The sequence below is a fragment of the Rhinolophus sinicus genome, chromosome 17 (genome assembly GCF_057876585.1).
Source record: "Rhinolophus sinicus isolate RSI-liver-muscle chromosome 17, RSI-T2T, whole genome shotgun sequence".
Classification (NCBI taxonomy): Eukaryota; Metazoa; Chordata; class Mammalia; order Chiroptera; family Rhinolophidae; genus Rhinolophus; species Rhinolophus sinicus.
Window position 1 is genome coordinate 63,474,700 of NC_142517.1, and position 21,824 is coordinate 63,496,523.

At 41.7% G+C, this 21,824-nt stretch overlaps 1 protein-coding gene across 1 annotated transcript in view; it reads left to right on the forward strand.

The window, feature by feature from the left end:
* The window catches only part of HGD (homogentisate 1,2-dioxygenase), a 40,361-nt gene that overhangs the window by 16,230 nt on the left and 2,307 nt on the right, over positions 1-21,824 (forward strand). Inside the window, exons 5-13 of the mRNA XM_019729646.3 lie at positions 6,043-6,102; positions 7,762-7,853; positions 8,989-9,023; positions 9,860-9,939; positions 10,484-10,583; positions 12,652-12,776; positions 15,207-15,311; positions 17,647-17,773; positions 20,621-20,802. Of these exons, the coding sequence (XP_019585205.1) occupies positions 6,043-6,102; positions 7,762-7,853; positions 8,989-9,023; positions 9,860-9,939; positions 10,484-10,583; positions 12,652-12,776; positions 15,207-15,311; positions 17,647-17,773; positions 20,621-20,802 (906 nt within the window). The remainder of the gene's footprint in view (positions 1-6,042; positions 6,103-7,761; positions 7,854-8,988; positions 9,024-9,859; positions 9,940-10,483; positions 10,584-12,651; positions 12,777-15,206; positions 15,312-17,646; positions 17,774-20,620; positions 20,803-21,824) is intronic.

A 21,824-nucleotide genomic window follows, 5' to 3' on the forward strand; every position in this document is an offset into this window, starting at 1 on the left:
CCAATGCAGAGTTAACAACTTCTAATGTTTTGGTTTCTTTCTTCCCAGTCTTTTTCTTGGTACATATATGTAAATAAATAAGATCTGGGCTTCCATGCAGCCAGAGACCGGAAGTAATTGAATATAATTTCAACCTTCATTTGCTTTTCCTGAAAACATTAAAGAATATCGAATATATGGCCCACGACACTTTCTAGGTCCCCTTTCTCCAATTTTTCCCAGGCTCCAACCCTCTCACACCTTGAGAGCTATGTCTCCGTCAACTTCATATGACCTGCACACGCCTTCAATGTCCTGCACACGCCTTCTGCCACATAGTAGAATCACAAGTGTTTGTGGAATGTATTCCCTGATACCACAGATCCCATCAGCCTGTAAATAGACTGGATTCCTTTTCCCTAAATGCACTCACTGGCGTTTGCCAGCTTCGCAGCGCACATTGCCCCTTTCAGCCCTTTTGACAGCTTGCTGGCTCTTTTTACAGTACATCTCCATCAACTAACATTTTGTACTGCTTGGAAAGATGTTGGGACTGTCTGCAAACCAGATGATTTCATTGAGTCTGTCTCTTATTTTCCACATATAAGAATGTTAACTGGATCCTGTGCGAGGGCTTATTCCTGAGGGAACATTGCTGAGGGAACATTTATATTTCTCTTCCAAAGTCATTTCTTCTTATCCATTTCCACATTTTTTCCTATCAGAAAGTGTCCACACTTCCAGGGCTATAGGTTCCCTGAGGACAGACTGTCATGTTCACCTCTAGCACCTAGCATAAAACCTGGCACACGGAGAGGTTCAATAAATCATTTGAATGAATTTATATCAGGAGACTGGACAACAACGCTAACCCTGAAGTACTTAGCAGGGAGGTCCCAGGAGTCAGACGGGGCCAAAGCAACTTAGCACTGGAGGAGCAGTAAATAAGGTCAGAGGGGAAGACCAAGGACAAGATCAGGAAAAGGAGGCAAAGCCTGGGTCGAGGAGCCACGAAGATCATGAATGGTTTGAGAAGCAGATCAAGACAACCTGGGAGTAAAGAGCTTAGCGTGCACGTTACTAAGAGAGGCTGAGAAAGTGTTGGCATCAGTTCTTAGTTAAAAAAATATAAAAATGTAAATGCTCTAAATCATCCATGTTTTCACTTTTAAAACAGAGGGAATAATCATAGGAGTTTCAGATGGTTGTTGTGACAATTGAATGTCATCCCACAAATATTTACTGAGTGGCTACTATGTTTCATGCTCTATGCTAGGTGCTGAGTAATGGATGTAATGTCTTCAGCTTTATACTCAAGGTCAAGGGCAAATGGGAATCGAGGTTTCTTTCCATGAAAAAATGTTATCCAAAACCCATGAAGGCTCATCTTTGTTTGTAGTGTCATGAAAGACTTTTGAAAGTGACTTGAATCCTCCTTACCTGTGCACTTGCCTATTACCTAAAAGAACTCCAATGGGTCTCTCAAAGCATGATTTCTCTCCACACCAGACATGTTGCCTTTTTCATCAAATTGCTAGATTTGCTGAAGAGCTCAGTGATCCACTATTTTATTTTAGTCACCCTCCACTCCCTGCCCCCAACAATATACACACATCTTCCCTAGTCTAGACTGAAACTTACTGTAGTAGATTACCCTGGGCCTTTCCTAGCCATAGCTGGACAAATAATTACTGACATAATGGAATTACTACTACAAGTTACTTCCAAATTCTTGGGTAGATGGTAACAACTTCTAATGATATGTCTACCTCTAGCTAGCCAATGTTGTTGAGAGAATCTAACTCAGCTAATCCAGCTGAGAAAGGCAATTTGGGAGAGAATCTCAGTAAATCAAAGAATCTCAGTGTTCAAAAGGATCCTCGGGTCATCCAGTCCAAGCTCCCGATCTTCGGACTATGGAAATAACTGAGGTCAATTCCCTGGTTTCCTTTTCATCCCTGAGCATGACTTTCAAATCTTGATTATTAAGTATTGCCACTGATTCTCTGTCTTTCTCCTTTGGTAATCTTAAATAATTTTTAGTTCTAACTTTGGACTCCCTTTTCAAATTATTTTTGACCTCCTCGTTTCTAGTAACTAAAAATTTATTTTCCAACGGAATTTACTGAATACAGCTGCAAAATATGTGACACAATGATAAAATTGAAAAGAGAATCAGATGAATTCCCAATTATAGTCAGAATCTTCAACACCTCTCTCCAGTTGATAGAACAACTGGACAAAAAAATCAGAAAGAATATGGAAGAACTAAGGGTTTTTCACATGCATAAAGAAGTTACTTACATTTTAGAAATAATCTTTGGACTTTTAGAAACAATTTGTCAATTTACTAGGTATTGCCTGAATGTCATTTTGACTTCCAAAAATCTCACGTTTGTTTTTTAGTCTTGTTCTTTGAGATATTAGCAATGTTCTCAGTGCCTTATACTTATTTGTTCATTCAATCATTCAGCACAGATTTATTAATATCCACTATAGTCAAGACATTGCATGGTGTATTACAATTGATATCATTATTTTTGAAATGTTTTATAATTAAATTCTGTGTATGTGGTATTTAGCAATACTATATAGTTTAACAAAGGAAACTGTTAAAAAGTCATAGGACTAAATCAGTTAACAAGCACCCTTTGTTACTTTCAAAAGTTCTTCTTAGTCAACCAATCCTATTCTTTATCATGATTTGGTTTTTGCAATGCTGACTTCAGGCTCCTATCATGGGTAGGATGGGGGGAGTGTCTGGAAGAAAGGGCTGTCATCTTGGGGTCCCAGAAACATGGCCTTAATACGGGGCAGGATGGTCTGATAAACCCTCAGTTCGGTAAAGCCCAAGACGGGTCTCTAAGTCAGCCAAGGATGTCTATAGACCTCTGCCTAGTCTCTGCTCGTCTCCAGCCAGGCTCCTCCAGGAAGGACAAATGCTTGAGATGCCTCTAAGAATCAATACTGGAGTCTTTTCTGGTGAGAAAAATGCCCAGCTTTTGCATCTAATTCTATACTTACAGCTTCAGGTAAACTGTCCAAAATAGAGATGTAGATTGCTCACAAAAGCCTTTTTCCACAGAAGCACAACAGGCTGAAATGTAGCAAAAGGCAAGCAACAGAAAATTCACTCTGGGGTTTGTCACTTGTCTGGGTTAGCCGAAGGTAAGGGAAAGTAAACTTGATGAAAAAGGGACAATCCAAAAAGAAATTTAGGCCTCATTGGGAGAAGGGCACAAATATTTGGTTACTATAGAGCAGTACCTTATCTCATTTAATCTTTCCAACAATCCAGTGAATAAGATATCATTATCATAATACTCCTGATGAGGAAATTCAGGTTTTTGAAAGACCGTCCACTCTCTTTGGGTGTCTCTCCTTTTTTTTTCTTTTTCTTTTTTTTTTTTTTCTTTTGTCTTTCTCTTTTTTCTTCTTTCTATTTTGTTGCAGGTTTGTAAATACTTAGCCTTCTATTATTTAAACATCCTTGCTATTTGTTAATTGGCATGTCACACCACATCTGGCCCAAGATACCACAATTTAGTTGACTGATTAATGGTTGGTTGGTTGGTTGGTTGGTTGGTCGGTTGGTTGACTAAGTAGACTTTTCTGAACATGACGTTGACATAATGGAATTACTACTACATCTACAAGACACTTCCAAATTCTTGGGTAGATGGTAACAACTTCTAATGATATGTCTACCACTAGCCAGCACCCCATGGTTATATGTAAGAACAAACACAATCCAGAGGGAGAAAACGACTTGTTTGAAGTCATAGAATAGACGAGAAGCGTCAATAGCAGAACTCAGGTCTCCTGGCTCAACCTAATGCACAGCCCCCGTGGGTTGGCCTTGGATCAGAGCATGTGATTAAGCTGAACATATGGATTCAGCAGATGTTTTTACTCTTCACTCCATGGATTCTTCCTGTTTATCCTCTCCCCAGATCTCCCTCCTCACATTTAGCAAGATGTTACACCAAAGCTCCTAACCAGAATCTTTTGTCTGAAGATTCAAAGCTGGCTTCTCCTTGTGGGTACTGGGTTTATCAGAACCACCTGCGGGTCTTTATCATCCTTCATGATATGCTAAACATAAGCCCTGTACAATCCACTGCCATCAGATCCAGCCGATGAACTATTCCTTTCCCTATAGCATCTCCATTATTTGAAGGGTATCCCTTTTTGCATTAGGGAAGGTTCTTCAAGGCCATTGCCTCCTCTCTCTCTCTCTCTCTCTCTCTCTCTCTCTTTTCTGAACATGATGCTTAGTTCAGAAATACAAGAATTTCTGGGTTGGGTATGCTGATTCTTAAACTGTAGCTGCACATTAGAAGAGCTTTTATAAAATACTGATGCCTGGGCCCCTCCTTCACAGATTCTGATTTAATTTGGTCTTGGGTCTCAAAGACTGTCCAAGTGATTCTCATGGGTAAACAGAGTTCAGAATCTATGGATAGATCTACAAGTTTGCCCAGGCAACTATTGATCTGATATTTAAATCCCTTCCATTAGGTCTAGAATGATGACTCTTCTGGAACCAAGATCTAGGTAGTATTATCTTCCCATAAATCTTCCTGGGTACACAAACTCTGCACTGATGCTATAGAGGGAAATAGCAGGTAAGGTTAGTAGTAGACCAGAACCTCCCCTCAAAAAGCCAGTAGTGCTTAGTTGTGGCCCTTCCTGATGTCAGGGGAATATTCTCCTAGGTCGGTGGTTCTCATCCAGGGGAAATTTGTCTCCCAGCTGACATTTGACAATGGATACATTTTAGGTTGTTACAACTTGAGAGAGTGCTACAGGCATCCAGTAAGCAGAGGCCAGGGATGCTGCTAGATATCTTACCATACACAGGACAGCTCCGTACAACAAAGAATTATCCAATGCAAAATGTCAATACTGCCAAGGTTGAGAAACCCTTTCTAGATCCTTGCTCTCAGGTTCACTTTTCTCCCCCAGGAAATATCATACTTACTTAATTAGTCCTTCTTTCTGAAGCATAATTTCAATAGTGTTTTTCAAATCAACATTTTATATCCTTTTTAAGTAGTCCCAAAATGTGATAACCCTGTGTTGCTTTTAATAAATAAAGGCTGCTATCAGAGAAGCAGGACAATCCCAGTGCTGCCTTTTCCACGTTCTGCTTGCATTGCCCCTTAGCTGCCCCTCTGAAATACAGAATGAGCTGAACCCCACGACCTAATGGAGGCCCTACCGAGCCTGCCTTAACCAGGCAGCAGTGGATCCATTCCTCAGGGCTACTCCATGAGATATCCTGAGGCTGCTGGGTTTATCAGCTGCCAGCCCAGCTGGGTCAGAGCTGCTGCCAAGTTGACTATTGAGTACCGGGCTGACATTTCGAGTAGGGCCCAGACCTGCTGATTTTTCTCCCCACTTCTTTAGATCATTTCATTATTAAATTAAAGATTGTTGTGATTTAAACTGAACCATCAGGCAGCCTGGGGACAAACGTGGGGTTTGGTGAAAAAATTGAACCTGGTACTGCATTTACCAAATCCAATCCCAGCTGGGAGTTTTTCTCTTCAAGAAATAATTCAAAACTGCAAGGACTAGAAGTAGAAGTAGAACCTTCCCCTGCAGTGTCAGGAGCCCACACAGAGAGGCTGGCATGCCAGGAAAGGGAGCTGATTATAAATAGCATTAAAAGCAGCATCAGTCAAAACTCACTGCTGTGCCTGAGCAAAATGTTAAAAGAAACAAACAGCTTCTGAAATAAGAAGCAATGATCTTTTTCTTTTTTTCTTTTTGTAGTTGAAAGTGCTAAGGAACAAAGACAACATATATGCACGTAGGTTACACACACACACACACACACACACACACACACACACACACTACATACACACACAGAACCCAACTGAGCTCCTTTAAGGAAATGACGGATAATTATTACATTTAAAATAACAAAATCACAAGTAGTCAGAGCCTCACAGGGAGCTGCTTTCTTTTTTCTGTATAATTGATGTTATTTATTTAGAAGTCTATGGTTTCCCTTTGTGAAATAATTTTCCTGTATGTGTATTTTTTTTCCAGCTTAGATGGAAACCATTTGAGATTCCAAAAGCATCTCAGAAGAAAACGGACTTTGTGAGTGTAAGTCAATGCTACCCACACCTTCCCAATTCTCTCCTTTATTCCGTGGTGAGTGATCCAGCCATTTGCAGGCTGACCGCCAAACAGAAGCAGCCTTAGAGTCAGGCAGCCGACACAGCACCACCTGTCTCTGCTTTGGGACCGCAGAGGGATGTCTTACTTACGCACACCATATGGCCCCTGACTCCAAAGGGCACTGGTGGGCTATTTACAACATCTCCAAACGGTCAATGGAAATAGAGCTTTTACCTTCCTCAGGTTTGTTTTTAGAACAAAGACTCACTTAATAGTCTGGTGAAGCCTATGTTTTTAAATACATACAATAAATTACATAAGATGACAAAGAAACCGATTCTATTGCAATGTAATGATAAGAATATTAAATAAATTTGGTTTGGTATATAACGATAATTATGCTTCCTTATTAATGCACTGAATCACAAAATCTATGAAAAGATCTAACAACTATAATTATTAGAAATATGAGCATAAGTGGATGAACGACATCTTGGGATATCTGTAACAACTATGGTGTGATATAAAAATATCCATGATGTCTATCAATGTCAAGGTGATAGGCACTTTTAATACTGCTGTAGTTTGTTGCTTACTTTCACATTAATTAAAGGAAGTGATAAATTTCAATCAGAGGTTAGTGAAATAAATATATAATTTTTCCCATCCAAGTTCACGAACTGCCCTAAATGGACCCTTGGGCTAGAATAGCATCAACTCAAGGTAGCAACTCTAGTTAATACAATGCTCATTAGAAGTTCTGCTTGGTAGTTATAGGTGCTGAGAATATTGGAACACCTATGCTCAGAGCAAGGACTATGTAGGGAACGAGGAAAGGAGTGACAAGGATATGGGACTCAAAGAAGCTCGTGGAAGATTCTGCAGACCAACCTCAGTTGGTGGCTTCCTTAGGGAGCATCCAGGTGCCCAGCCACAGGCCAAATGTTTGGATTACGTTGAACTCCTTACCCATACTAAGTGTTCCAAACCTTGTGTAGACTCGTCTAAATAGATCCCAAACTTGCAAATTGAGTTAAAATACAAGAAGAAATCCCCCCACCCTGTGTGAATTATGGATATCCGAAGGAGCAGAGCTCCCTCCTTTGGGGCTCTCCATCTGCAGGTTTGGGGCTCAGGGCTGTTTGGAGGTGGCCCATGTGTTAAGATTGCCTGGACTATGGATTATCAGCAGAGAGGACTATAGTTGGTCAGAGTGCTTCCCTCTGTCATGTTCTGGAGAGATTAGGCTGACCTTAATCATTAGGAGAGGGCTGCCCACATTCTGTGGTGTATTTGAGGGTATTACCTGGTCCCTAATGCTGCAACCTTCCTCTGCAAGTCTCCTGGGTGCCTGCTTTTACCTCCCATAAAAACTCTCCAGGTTGATCTTAACCACGAAACTGATAAAATGTTGCAGCCATTAAGACAATCCAGATCTAGGACCATGGCTGGCCCAAGGTGAGCCACCACCTACCAAACATAAGTCAGTCCATTCCGAGTTCCCCAGAGGTACCTTGGATCCTAAATGTCCCACTGGTTCCAAGGTCCTAGTACCAAGACCTTGCCTCATGAGGTTCAGGGATCTCGGGGATCAGGAGGAGGGCCAGCCTCGGGCCCTATCACACTCACCCTTCCCTCTCCCAGGGCCTGCACACCTTGTGTGGAGCTGGAGACATCAGGTCTAACAACGGGCTCGCCATCCACATTTTCCTGTGCAACACCTCCATGGTGAACAGGTAAGTGGCTTAGTGCTGGGGCAGAAAACTCTCATTCCTCGGGAGCCGTGGCCAGAGGGTAAAAGCCACATGGTTGTTTTTCTTATTGTCTTTTCCCCAGAGCAATGTTGATATACATTTATTAATAATAGTAAACGAGCATTTCTATCTTGACTGACTGCTGTGACATGAACAAGAATGTCACATCACAATGCAATTAGAAAAGGGACATTGGGGCACTGGAGAGCAGGAGTTGTCCAAGAAGCATTTTTACTTTAACCAGGTTTGGGTTAGAATATTTTTAATTTCTAAGGTTCCCCAGGGCTATTCTTCAGTCCAAAGTCACGCTGCATAAGCAGCCATTAGGGCCACCTTCTGGTGGCAGGTCAGGCTGACAGACTTTGGTTTCAGTTAATAACTTTGTGTGAGCTTAAAATTCCTAAATAGAGGAGCTTACATATTAGACTTTTTTTAAGTCAGAAAAATATATGTGAATGGCATTCCTGCCTTTTCATTAGGAAACAGAATATCAGAGTGATTTTAGAACCAGACGATTGTATACAAAGGCAATTCCATTCTTCCTGGTTGAATGAGCTTCTCTGAGCCATGAATCAGGGCCAAGATTATAGCCCTATGACAAGGCACAGGAGATGTCCCTTTGGGTCCAACCTCATATCAGGCACCTCCTCTCTCTTCTCCTGAGCCACACTAGCCTTTAGTCAGTTCTTCCAAAATGCCATGTGTCTTCCTGCCTCAGCGCACTTGCACATGCTGTTCCTTCTACCTGGAATGTTCTCCTCCCTCCTTAAACCCTTGCGTAGATGATTCCTTCAGATCTCAGGTCAAATGTCCCCTTTTCAGGGAGGCTTTTGCTGGCTCCTCAGACTAGATCAGGTCCATTATTCTTTCATTGCCCTGGACCTGACTTTCACAGCGCCATTATACTTTGCAACGATATAGCTCTACAACTGTTTGATTGCCTTTGGACTTCCTACTAGACTTCATGAGGGCAGAGATTGGGTCATTGTGCACGTCATTTTATACCCAGAATTACACCTGGCACATAGTGGGTACTGAACAATAATTTGCACAGTGAACTAATTTGTCTGGATGGTTTTAAAACTAAAACTCACAGGAATTATTTTATATGTTTCAGATGCTTTTACAATTCAGATGGGGACTTCTTGATTGGTAAGTTTTGAAGATTTCAGACCCCTTCACTGTGAATTGGGCCCTAGACACAAGCTGCTTTTTAACTTTACATATATTATTTTCCTTCATCCTTCAATCTGTCTCAGTATAATTTACAGACTGAGGTCTAAAGGCGATTGGTGGTCTGGAAAAGATTCCTAGTGCACCTCAAAGCCCCAAATCTATTTCCCAATCTCTCTGTCTTTGCCCATTTCTGCTGGATCCTTCTAATATGGGAGATCTGGGTAGCTGAAATGAAATGAAGAGTAATACTAACATATGATTAACTTATTAATATAGTTCTACTTGCGTTCAAACTAGCCCAAGAAAAGACTATCTGTCATTAATCTCTGCAATTTAAATACAGATTTTCATGAGAGCATCTAAAATGGAATGTCTGTTAGAGATTTCTCTGGTCTGCCTTTCTTTTTTATGGTTTTAGTGCCGGTATTTTGGAGTGAACATTTTGGTGTAGCTATTAGACATGCAAATGCCAGCCTCCTGTTGGAACTATCAGAAATGGGTGGTTTTCTATCCTATTTGGCTGGCCTCTTTGGTCAATCTATAGAACTGTGCACATACAAGCTCCTTACCTGACAACTAAAAACAAAACAAAACAAAACAAAACAAAACTAAAAAACAGTTCATTCATGTTCTTCTCGATAATAAAATAGCTAACTTAAGTTGTCAGAATATACATTTTTCCCCTCTGAGACTCAATAAAGCTTTTTTCATTTGGAATGGAAAAGCAAATGCAATCTTTTAAGCCTCTTACTTTTCATGAAGTGGTTCTTGCATGAAAAGAGTTGCTCATTGTTGCCCTGTCTTATTTTTAGTTCCCCAGAAAGGGAAACTTCTCATCTATACAGAGTTTGGCAAGATGCTCGTGCAGCCTAATGAGATCTGCGTCATTCAGGTGAGTGATGTGTCCCCCTCTCTCTGCCTCTCTAATTTGGGAGCAATCAGACGTGGCAGCTGCTGCTATTTCCAACTCTAAAATTTCTCTGTCATGTCTGGGCAATGGGGAGGGAGTATGAGTTACATAGAAGGCTCCCTGTGCAGAAGGGTAAGCAAGCTTGGTTGCCTGCTTTGTTTAAAATAGTGCACAATCAAAAGCACAGAGCATTATCAGTTCACTTTCCTAAATATTTATACACACTCTGAATAAGGCCCTAGATGTGGGTGGAGGTGCAGTGAAGATGAATTTCTTAAAAATTTGGCTAAACCAGGGCATAGTTGTCTGTGAACCCAACAAGAGAATAGACTAGAATTGGTTTGGTCACAGATGTGATTAGGAGTTAAATTTTTATTTCTAACTCATCTTGGAGTTGGTCATCTCTCAAACATAGCTCAACAGACTCTAGCTTTACTTGTGCACATGGGGCTGGCTGTGGCTCTGGGGCTTCTTTATAACTACATGTGTGATTTGAGAGGACACTAGTGTCTGCTTCCCATTCCAGAGAGGAATGCGGTTCAGCATAGATGTCTTCGAGGAGACCAGGGGCTACATCCTGGAGGTCTACGGCGTCCACTTTGAGTTGCCTGACCTGGGACCTATTGGTAAGTCTTCACTACAAGCCTCTTAGCCTGACTTGACATATAGGACACGGACACTTGCAATGAGAGTTAAACATGCTTCTCATTATCTCATTCAAACTTCAACTTTCCTCTCTAAACAACTTCTTCTCTTGACCGAGTGTAGTTGGGAATTTCAGAGACCTATTGGAACTCTCTGAGCAACATTCAGACTTTCTTTTCAGATCTCTAGGTTCGGGGGCTCCATGCAGTATGGCTGACCCAATTGATGAAATGAAATCTTCATTAATTAGCTCATTGGTGTATCACTCCATCAGCTTGTCTCAGCATCCATGTTGTGCTCAGGGGAATGACAGGAACCTCATCAAGGGTAACACAAGCCTCTTCCCATAAACTACACCATAACAGAAAATGACCCAAGACAACCCATTATAAAGCTCTCTCTAGAATAGCATATAGACCATTGGAGATCAAGACAGTATATAATAGATTTCTGGTTATATAGTGTACACTTTATATAATGTATAGTAGAAGTTTGGGTTACTGTGGGCCAGGTCACCAGGAATAGCTTCAGAGAAGAGATGAGATTTGCCTAATTCTTGATGAAAAGTTGATAAAAAAATAAAGAAGAAAGGGAACAGCTTAAGCAAAAGCATACAGTAAGTGGGAATAAGCTTTGTAACTAGAAGAGAGATCATTTTCTTAAGGTAATTGGTTGTGTGTAGACAATAAAGTGGGGAAAGCCATAAAAATCTCCAGGGCTATATTTCTATGGAAAGAGGGAAAGGACTGAGAGACACATAATATATGAATCTCACATTCCTAATAACACATTCCACTCCACAAAATCTACACACTTAGCAGTCAGAAAAGCTACATCACTCAGTGCTATGACGGAGCTAGAAACCACAGACTCCATGAGGCAGATTAGAATTTTCCAAAGTGAACTAAGAACCCCCTCATCCCCGAGGCAAGCTGGAGTCAGGAGACACAGGAGAAAAGTAAAGGTAGTCGGAGCAGTTGTTCTCAAAACATGTCTTGGAGTGGAAAGAGTGGTTGGGAAAATTGGCCCTTGGTTTCAACTCTGGCGTGTTTGCTAAAGGTGGTGGCCACACCTCCCAGTTCTTTCCTTGCTTGTCAACAGCTTTTTCAGAGCAAAACTGGGACTGGCCAACATATGCCTTTCGGGCACTCCCCTGGGAGGATCCAAATAGTCAGAGGAAGGTGGGAGGCAGCCGAGAGGCAGCTGGAGCCATGGTGGGCCGTCTGTCATCCTGCTCACCACGCGCTCTTCCCACTTTGGTCTGGCTTCCTGCTGCTCTACAGTCAGCATTAGCCTCCAGGTTCATGTACCCTCCGGAAAATATGTATAATTTTCTAACCAACTTGGGGCTTGTTGTTTTTTTTAAAACCCCAGGAGCTGGAAATGATAAAACACTCCCCAGGTCTCTCCTCTCAGAGTTAAATTATGTTTTTGCACTTATGCTTTTCATTTTTGGTCTTCTGATTTATTTTCTTTCTCTGGAGGAAATATTCACAAAGCAAAGTTTAGCAGGCCAGTCGTGAATACCTTCTCCCAGACAGATTTGTCAGGCTGGGCAGCAGTTTTACAGACTTGGATTGATTCTGAGTTCTGTCTGAGGAGCAGAGGCATGCCTGGGCAACAGTGGGTAACCCTTTCTTTCTCAAAGACTATAGATGAGTTCTAGAGTTCTCAGGGTTTTCTTGGAAAGAAGAAGCTCTAGTATTCTATCTTCCCCTGTCCTCTTTTCTAATCTCTTCCTCTTCTTCCCTCCTCTCACATGTAGTGATGAGATAATGCACGTAATGTGGTTTTATAAACCATAGTCACTCTACAACTTTAGGAGGTGACACTAGAGATAATGATGATAATTTTCATGATTTTTTCTCCTGATCTAAAGGTACCAGACTGGGAATCCAATGAGCCTTTGAACAATAAAAGCAAATGGTGGAATAAATGGTGGAATAACTCTTAACATGGAAGAAAGCCCTTTTCCTTTGTGCAACCATGGGCATCTTTCCTATGCGACTTCAGAAGTATCTAAAAGTTGTTTGGGTCATTGTTTTCTAGGAGCCAATGGCTTGGCCAATCCTCGTGATTTCTTGATACCTGTAGCCTGGTATGAAGATCGCCAAGTGCCAGGTGGTTACACTGTGATTAATAAATACCAGGGCAAGTTGTTTGCTGCCAAACAGGTAAAATAAGAGGGTTGGTAGGCACGGGAGGGGATGAATAGTTATGGAGCACCTACTGATTTCCAAGGCCAATGTTAAATACTTTACACATATTCTTTTATCTTTAGTACATAACTAAGATGCTACAAAGTATTATTTGTCTTATTTGTAGTCGTGAAAACAGGTAGTGCAAATAATTCACCAGATGTCACAATAAATGGTAAAACCACCATTTGAAGCAATATCTCTCTGACTCCCAAAGTCATGATCTTTCTGTTCACCAAGCAACAAAAATCCTGGGAAAATGTCACTCTCTATAAATGGTGGGGAAAATGTAATCTACAGACAGGGTAATGTGTTCTGAAAAGGGAAATGAGTTAACAAGCAGATCATCTGAGATTTATATTTATCAATGGATACCATATTTCAAATACTAGATAAGATTGATACAAAACAAGTAGAATTTAGTTAAAATAGCTTGATTTGGTTTATAATGCCAACCTGGTAAACTCAGAAGATAAAGAAAGGCATAGATAATAATAAAAAAATAATACGTAATCTATAATATATACTAATATAGTATATAATTAGTATATATATTAGTATATAATATATAGTATATAATTGGTATATATTATTCCTTAATGTACTGAATATATAATATATTAGCATAAATAATCATATAACAAAAATAATCCAAAGATCTCTTCTGTTTACCAATATTTGTTTGCTTTATTTTTGTCCATTTAACTTAGTGCTTGTATTTTGCCAAGGCATGTTATTGGACAGCATTTAGAAGGTATGCTAACCAGTAGAGGCCAACTAGTTTGGCACTTAAAATTAATCCCTGATGGCTAGTTGTCACCCTCATTGACACATTGCCACCCTCATATTATCTGGGTCAGGATTTCTAAAAATGTGGTTCAGAGACCATTTGCATAAAAAATTCTCAGGGTGGCTTGTTTAAAATGCAGGTTCTTAGATACTACTCCAGCCTGGCAAGAATGATAACCTTTAGGAGTGGCGTGTAGAAAGCTACATTCATTTTAAGCATGTTCTCCATATAATTTTGACATACAGTTGCTAGAGAACCATCATTCTAGAGACAGCTAGCATCTCCACTGGTTTCTACTTTCCAGGTGAACCCCAAATGGTTATTCTCTGTGTGAACTCCCACTGATCCATTCTCCCTTTTCTACCATGATCTGAGCCCTGGGAGTTGACCTATATGGACTGTATCACCCAGGTTCCGTAGCCAGCTGGACTTTGGTTGGGTTCAACCAGTGGCAGGTCCTTACAGGAAACTGGAGGGCACGAGGAAACACAAGATGGGGTTTTTCTCCCCCTGCTTTTTCCCTGTTTGGGACTCCATCCCTCCATGATCTCAGTTCCTGTTGGGTATCCCCAGAGGCCTGCTGGAGCCGTCTCATACTGGCTTGCAAGACTTGATATACACATCTCTTCCTAGCCTTGTGTTGGGTGACTTCACATTGGTAGCTCAAATATGATCATGGTGAGAGTATGTATACCCCAGAAATCAGCAAATGCTACAAATCAGAGTTTTTTACTTTTTTTCCCAGAGAGCTAGTTGTAAAATATTTATCAGCACACCACTGAGCAGCCCCCTTCTTCATGTTTCTAGCTCTGTCTGGAGTCCTGTAACAACATTTCCTTCCCATCTCCCACAGGCCCAGGAATGGCAATGTCTTCACACTATTGCTAGGCGCAGGTACCAGACCATCTCTAATCAGTTTACATAACACCAGTCACACTTCTGTAAGTTGTCCTTTCAGTAAAGTCTTTCAAACATTCTGAATTGGATGCTGTTTCCAGCCAGACCTATATCTGCAGTGGGGACAACCTCCCTATAACAGAACACGATCTTCTTCTACCCAGGACAGGCCCAAGAAACATCTCCTTAGGACTGCTCTGAAATCTCACGCATTTGGAGCTGGAACTCTTAGAGACCTTCTTGCCCTCCTGCACTCACCACCCAGGCACTGTGTCTATTGGAAGCTTCTCTGGGTAGCAATTACCTGTTGAACAGTCATAGCTAGTGCCTGCCCTTCACACCAAGAAACCCTGAGGGTGGCCCAGATAGTCTGAGAATTGCTGGCATCCACATATTTTCACAGTTGTGTTAAAAATTGTTGAAAAGGCACTACTTAGAGAATATGCTGTGCTTTGGCTGCACATGTGATCAGAGGCAGCTGCAGCTTGTGAACTGGAAAAGTAGGGTTAGTGGCTAAAGGAGGGATGGTTTGAGGGTGTGTGAAGCAACCATGGAATGAATAATTCAGGGTTACACTTCTCCCAAAGGATGCTATTATTAAATTATTAGAACCAAGTCAAATGAAAAACGAGACAGCGATGTCAAGTACAAACTGTGGAATCATAGCTACAAAAGCATTAGGTGCTGAGATCACCCTTTCCTGCTTCTCTTGTGAGCAGGATACTTCCCCATTCAATGTCGTGGCCTGGCATGGGAACTACACCCCCTACAAGTACAACTTGGAGAACTTCATGGTCATCAACGCAGTGGCCTTCGATCACGCAGTAAGTCTGGACCATGGAGGGACTTAGGGGAGGGGCCAACCCTTGGAAGAGAGGGGTTTACAGTAGACCCCTAACATTCACAGATCTAGCATTTCCAGTGTCACCTTTGGAAGCCTGAAATATAGTCATCTGTCATTGTGCTGATAGGAATTTGAATCCCCTGCAGCAAGGCTTCAGTGATAGAGTAAATAACACAGCTAGTGAGGGAGCCAGGCCAGACACTCACCACTCACCCGTGAACACAGCTCAGTTCTCTACATAGATTAGTCAGAGTAATTCTCCTAGACAGCTAAAAACTTGGTTTCTTCATGGAAAGTTTATCCCAAAAAGAAAACCAACTGCTAATCTTAGTGATGGAGTGATGACAAAGGAACATTTCTGGATTTGGAAAGTTCTCTGTCCTTCCCACAAATACCAAGAGTCTACTTGCTCCGGCTGTGTACTCCAGAGCCTCCACGCTTGGTTGTTTCTAGCAAGGATGGAACAGACGGCGCTCTTCTAAGGTTACTCATAATGTTCAGTGTTTGAACTTAAACCAAAGAAATTCTAGACCTCGATCACATTTTTCATTCATGTAAGGGCCGTAAATAGGTCCCTGGTCCACACTGCAGGCCCCTAAGGACCCATATTCTCAATAAAGTGCTAGTTCTGGGATCCTGGGGGAAAGTTTCTTTTGCAGCTTAGTTCATAATAGATTAACTTAACTCACAAGCTGGAGAGATAATTAGAGCAAAAGCCAGAGAACTGGAGACAGAAAGATTACTCTAAGCCAGTTCAGCTTATCTCTGGGGGGATGAAACTACCTTTCTGAAAAAACAGCAACTCTGAATAAAACCAAACAGGAAAAGAGAATAAGGCATCAAGCCCAAAACAGCATGAAAAAGGACCCTGAGACACTGATAGAGCTTTATTTGATCCTCACTATCTTATCTTTAATCGATTAAGATCATTTCTCATGACAGATGAAGTATTAACTCTCACAGCAATAAGAGTTGGTTTTTTGAGTTGCATTTACCCAGGTTCAATCTCCTCTGTACTGCTGCTATAGTTATTTTTCCAAAATTCAGACCTGATCATTCTACCACTGCATTAGAAAACCTTTGCAGGCTCCCTGTGGTTTAGGATGAAGTCTGAGCTCTGAAGCGTGGTATTTGATGCTCTTCACCATCTGGCCATGGACTCATTTTCCATCACCATTTCTTGCCCCTCTCTCTTCTGCCAATGTACTCTGGGCTTTAGCTTTCTTGCCTCTTAATAAAATCTGTGTGCATTTTGATGTCTTTCTTATTTTCTGCGCTTAAAAATGCCTTTTCCTTTCTTTCCCTCCTTCCTCACGTTTCCTTCCTTCCTTCCTCTCTCCCTCCCTCTCTTGCTTTTTCTTTCTTTTTCCTTTCATTCTTCAGTATCTATCTCAAATGTCATCTTCTCTTTGAAGCCTTCCCTGATCCTCTCAGGTAGAGATAGGCACTCCTTCCTCTGTACTCCCTTGGATCTCTATTTATAAAGCTAGATTGCCCTCAGCCCCTGGCTGTGATTAGTTGTTCATGCACCTGCTTTATTACTCTTTCAGTGTACCTATACCCCACCCCTCCACCAATAATGCTAAAGGGGCAAGGAATAGATTTCAATCATCTTTAAATCCAGACCCTAGCATGGCATCTGAAAGCAGTCTGAATCAATATGTTCATTGATTTCAATTAAATTGAACCTCAATCTTTTCACCGAAGGACGGTCAAGTTCTTTTAAAATCAGAATAGCGTCCCCCAACCTATTCCCCTTTACACTCCCACCACCCAAACTCGTGATGTAACTGGGGTATTTTAGACCTGAGAGTCAAAGGAGAGCAAGGAAGCAATGAGGATACCATCTGAAATCTCTGTGATTCCTCAAAGAGAAGCAGATCCTACATCTATACCAAAACTTGGACGTTGTTTTATTTCTATGTCCACCTAACTCTAAGGATCCCTTCTGTCAAAAGCACCCTGTGGCCCAGCTCAGCACTGGTCACCCCAACCTGAGCTTGGGAGGCAGGCACCACTGGTTCTCAGACCCACCAGGCAGTGCTCACATGAAATGGGGCTCCGCAGGGTGAAAAAACAGCTCCAAATCCTCTTAGGTGGTGTTAATTCATTTTGCTTCAAACACAGCAAGAGGGGAAAGTGAGATGAGTGATTATTACACCTCAGTGACAAGCCCAGACTTCTTTGTCTGGCCTGTGTGGTTTGATCAGAAATTTGAGTGTCTCCTTAAAACCCCTTCATGTGTGGGTGACATGTGTCTTTGTGCAGTCATCTCCCTTTCCTCGTGTATTCAGTCTCTCTTTGTGCTCTCATAGGACCCATCCATTTTCACAGTGCTGACTGCCAAGTCTCTCCGTCCCGGAGTGGCCATCGCTGATTTTGTCATCTTCCCACCTCGATGGGGGGTTGCTGACAAGACCTTCAGGCCTCCTTATTACCACAGTAAGTCTCTCTTTTGCCAACACATTCGGTATTTGGAAACCAAAGACACAGCAAAGTGATGAGCATTGCCACCGGGAATACTGCCGGAGGTGTTTCTGGATGCCCTGCCCTGGCTGGAGTTCAGGATCCTGCCTCCCGAGGCCTGATGCGGCTGAGTGGGCAATTTGGGCATTAGTAGGGGCCCTCAGAACAGAAGACGGCCACTTACTGGCCAAATCCCAGGACCTTTCTCAGGTGACACCTCTATAATTGAGAAAAGGACACAATTAGAAAAGCACACTAGGTACTTTGTGAATAAAGTTGTAACAACCTATGTCCTTTCTGAAGAGTGTCATGCCCATCACAGGCCCAGTTGTCTTTCTGGAACTTAGTCCGCTAGAGGACCTGTTGAGAAGAGAGAGAGAGAGCTGCTCTGGCTTAGATCCTGTACCTCATATGCTAGTCCTTGATAATGCACTATATTGAGGTTTGAGAACATTAAGGGACATAAAATCAATTAGAATGTCTTTTCTTCAATGTTTATTACCAGGGCCCACCCTCGGAGAGTTTAATTAGTTGGTTTTGAGGTGGAACCTCAAAATCTGCATTTTGAACTAGCAAGTCAGGAGATTCTGATGCAGGATGTGTACAGAACACATATCAAGGACCACTGATTGCCTGGGGCTGTCTCCCCGCCCAGGAAGAGGGATCAGAGCAGTCTGACTTGGGCAAGGCTGCTACTATGCCTCAGCTCTCAACCCGCTTCTTGATCTTGGTTTGCAGTTCTGATTACCTGAAACAAATGGCCTTGTGAAATGCTTTTTAGACTTTTTAAAAAGACTCAAGTAAATTTGGCCCAGGACAGATAGATCTCAAAAAAGGTATGATTGCCCCAAGTTAGTTGGAAAAAATCACAGAACCCCAAGTTAGAAATATTTTTTTACCAGAGATATTTAAAATATTGTTTTAGCAACAATCAAAACCTTTGCTACCTTGATGTGACTGTATAGAAGTGGAGAGTTATTTCTGTGGCAATATTGCCTCCAGTCGTCTTAATGCACCTTAGTCAACTGGATTCAGCATTAATCAGAAAGGCAAAGTCTACTCTCCCACTGGCCTTTGAAATATAGAAAATGATACAGAAATGTCATCACCAAACTCACTGCTACCTAAATTCGTATTCATATCATAGCTGAATTCTGTCTTGCTCTCTTCTTAAAATTAGGCCATGAAGGTGACCCTGAGGACACATACTGGAGTGAGGAGTGTGACAGCATATTTAAATCATGAGCAGAACTGCTTTTAAAATAGAGACACTTTCTGCTTACAGTCACTTCTTTTCCTCTATTTCCGCTTCGTGGAGAAGCAAGTAAAGCCCTGACCTGGGTCTTACCTTTTCTGTAGGGGCCCTGAAGCAGCACTTTGTTTTATGGGCAGGGTAGGTATGGCTGCTTCATCAGTTACAGAAGTATTTTGGCTTCTATGTGTAAGGGAGACGGGTGGGGCATTTATAATGTCTAATGTGTGGCTTTGCAAGGGTCTGTACTGCCGTATCCCTCTATTCTGTTCATGGTTTGCACTCTTAGCACTCCCTTGGGACAGACTATGAGTAACTTTAGACCGGCTATTTCTTATTCATCTCTATCACAGTACTTAGCACAGTGTCTAATTATGTGTATTAGATGGGTGGATAGGCAGATGGCTGGGGTGGGGAATGGACAGATGAGTAGATGGATGGGTAGATGGGTGGATGAATGGAAAAGCACTTAAATTTACTCAGGTGTCATATTCCTTTAATTCCTGCTCTATGTTCTATTCTAATAAAAAGCTTTGTTTCAATAGAAATATAAGATTGAAAGAGTGAGAACATGGTGATTTTTGTCAAATTTTGTGTGACTCCAGAAAGCACAACTAGCACCAATATATTTAACTTATATGAAAGTAAATTTCCATTTAATATGAGAGAACTTTTAACACCCCAAGCTTTGTTGAGTAGAGAGCTTAGGTAGATTACAGCTCAGGTAGCTTTGTTGACTAGAGAGCTTCCATTCACAGGAGGCACTCAGGCAGAGCCCAGGAGACAGTCTGTCAGAAATGATATAGAAAATTCTTCTGTACTGAGTAGAAGTGGGGATCCCTTCTAATTCTAAGATTTTAGCATTTTATGAAGAGACTGTCAATGGAAATGGAAAGAAAAGAATGAATCTAAGAGGCATTTTGAAGAATGGAAGAATAAGATATCAGATTTCAATATAGAGGATGATATTTGTTAGAACATAGCATTTATAGACTTGGTTTTATAAATACTAAGATTCTTTCATACAGATTAGCATTTGATAATAGACCCCAAGTCCAGGGTTCTTTCCATTATATCACCCTTCCATCAACACACACACACACACGACTTTAGTTTTCTGTATTGGGAACCAGAAATATAGCGATGCATGTACTACCATGAGGCTATTTGGGAAGGGGTTCAAATCACAAAAGAAGATAATTTTGTTGAGGCTTGTCAGCCTAAATGATGGGTGGAGTACCTCCGTTATTTATTATAACTTGCATTTTAATAATTAAAATACTTGTCTGGGTCCTGATTTTCTTTAGATCTAGCCTAATTTCTCTCAGACAGTGGAACACAAGACCTCTGATAACCCACATGGCCGTGGAGGAGAGCTTTCCCTACCAAGAATCCCACACTAATAAATGTTTTGTGACTGTTCTTCTGTCCATCTGTATTTTTTATCAATCTTACAAATGTATCAGATTCTCCTATCTTCTTGTCATTCTGTGGAAATAATGTTCAAAAGGTCTTAGTGTTTATGGGTCTTACCTTGGGTAACAAAACCAATACTGCTTCCACCTTCCCAGGGAACTGCATGAGTGAATTTATGGGACTCATCAAAGGTCACTATGAGGCAAAGCAAGGTGGATTCCTGCCAGGAGGGGGCAGCCTGCACAGCGCGATGACTCCCCATGGGCCTGATGCAGACTGCTTCGAGAAGGCCAGCAAAGCCAAGCTGGAACCCGAGAGGATTGCCGATGGCACCATGGTAAGCAAGTTAAATCCCAGGCTCTCGTGGCCTCTGAGCTCCCCAGTCTTATTGAGAGAAGTGGCTATTTCTTATTTCTCCAAAGTCATAGAGGAAGAGTCAGGAGAAGAGAGTGTGTATCTGTGTGCGTGTTCCCATGTATGTATACACATACCCTTGTGTGTATACTAGACTCCTGCGGTAGAAAGAGCTTTGGACTTTGGACATGGAGTCAGGCCTGGGTTGAAATCCTAGCTCTTAGCTCTTATGTGACCTTGAACAGTCACTTAATTTCTCTGCTTCACTGCACCATCTGTAGAGTGGGAATGGTATCCAACCCAATAGGTGACTATGATTTAACCTTACACACTGTCCAGCACTGTTCAAATGTAAGTGGGTATTAGTAATACTATGGGAAGCATCTCCCCTTATCTGCATGCAGCCCTGTGTATTTATGCCTTGTCTCAGAGTCATCTACTTTTTGTAGTAATCCTCTAGGGCCACAGTAGCAGAGAATGCATGATATCACCTTCAGCCAGTTTCTCAAGCCAAGGAGAGTCAAGAAGGCTTTGCATCATTATAGTCAGAGCTGTGAGCAGCAGTTCTCTGCAGTTTTCTCATTTTCTTTTGCTCTCCTTTGGCAACGGATGAAACTGATGGGATTTAAAACCTGTTTTGTATTCCTCCTGTGTCAGGCTATAAACATTGAGGCTAAACACAATTGCGGACAGCTGCGGTACTTGATTTTATTTTATTTTTGCATTCTTGGAGGTAGAGTTTATGGACCACAAGGAGTAATTTTATGCTAAATCACATGCAAATTTGCTTTACATTTTTAAATAAATGCCTTTGATCTGCCTGACTTTAAAATCAGTAACACAGACCTGCCTGACTCCATGCCTAATTTGCAAACAACCCAAGCAGCGAGCATTATCTGTCTCTCTGTCCAATGCAGTTTGCTTTTCATCCCAACCCGAGGGCCAGAGTTGGTGGAGCTGGTCTGCAGTGGGAGGGTGAAAAGAGGCCCATTTGCTTGACCTCAG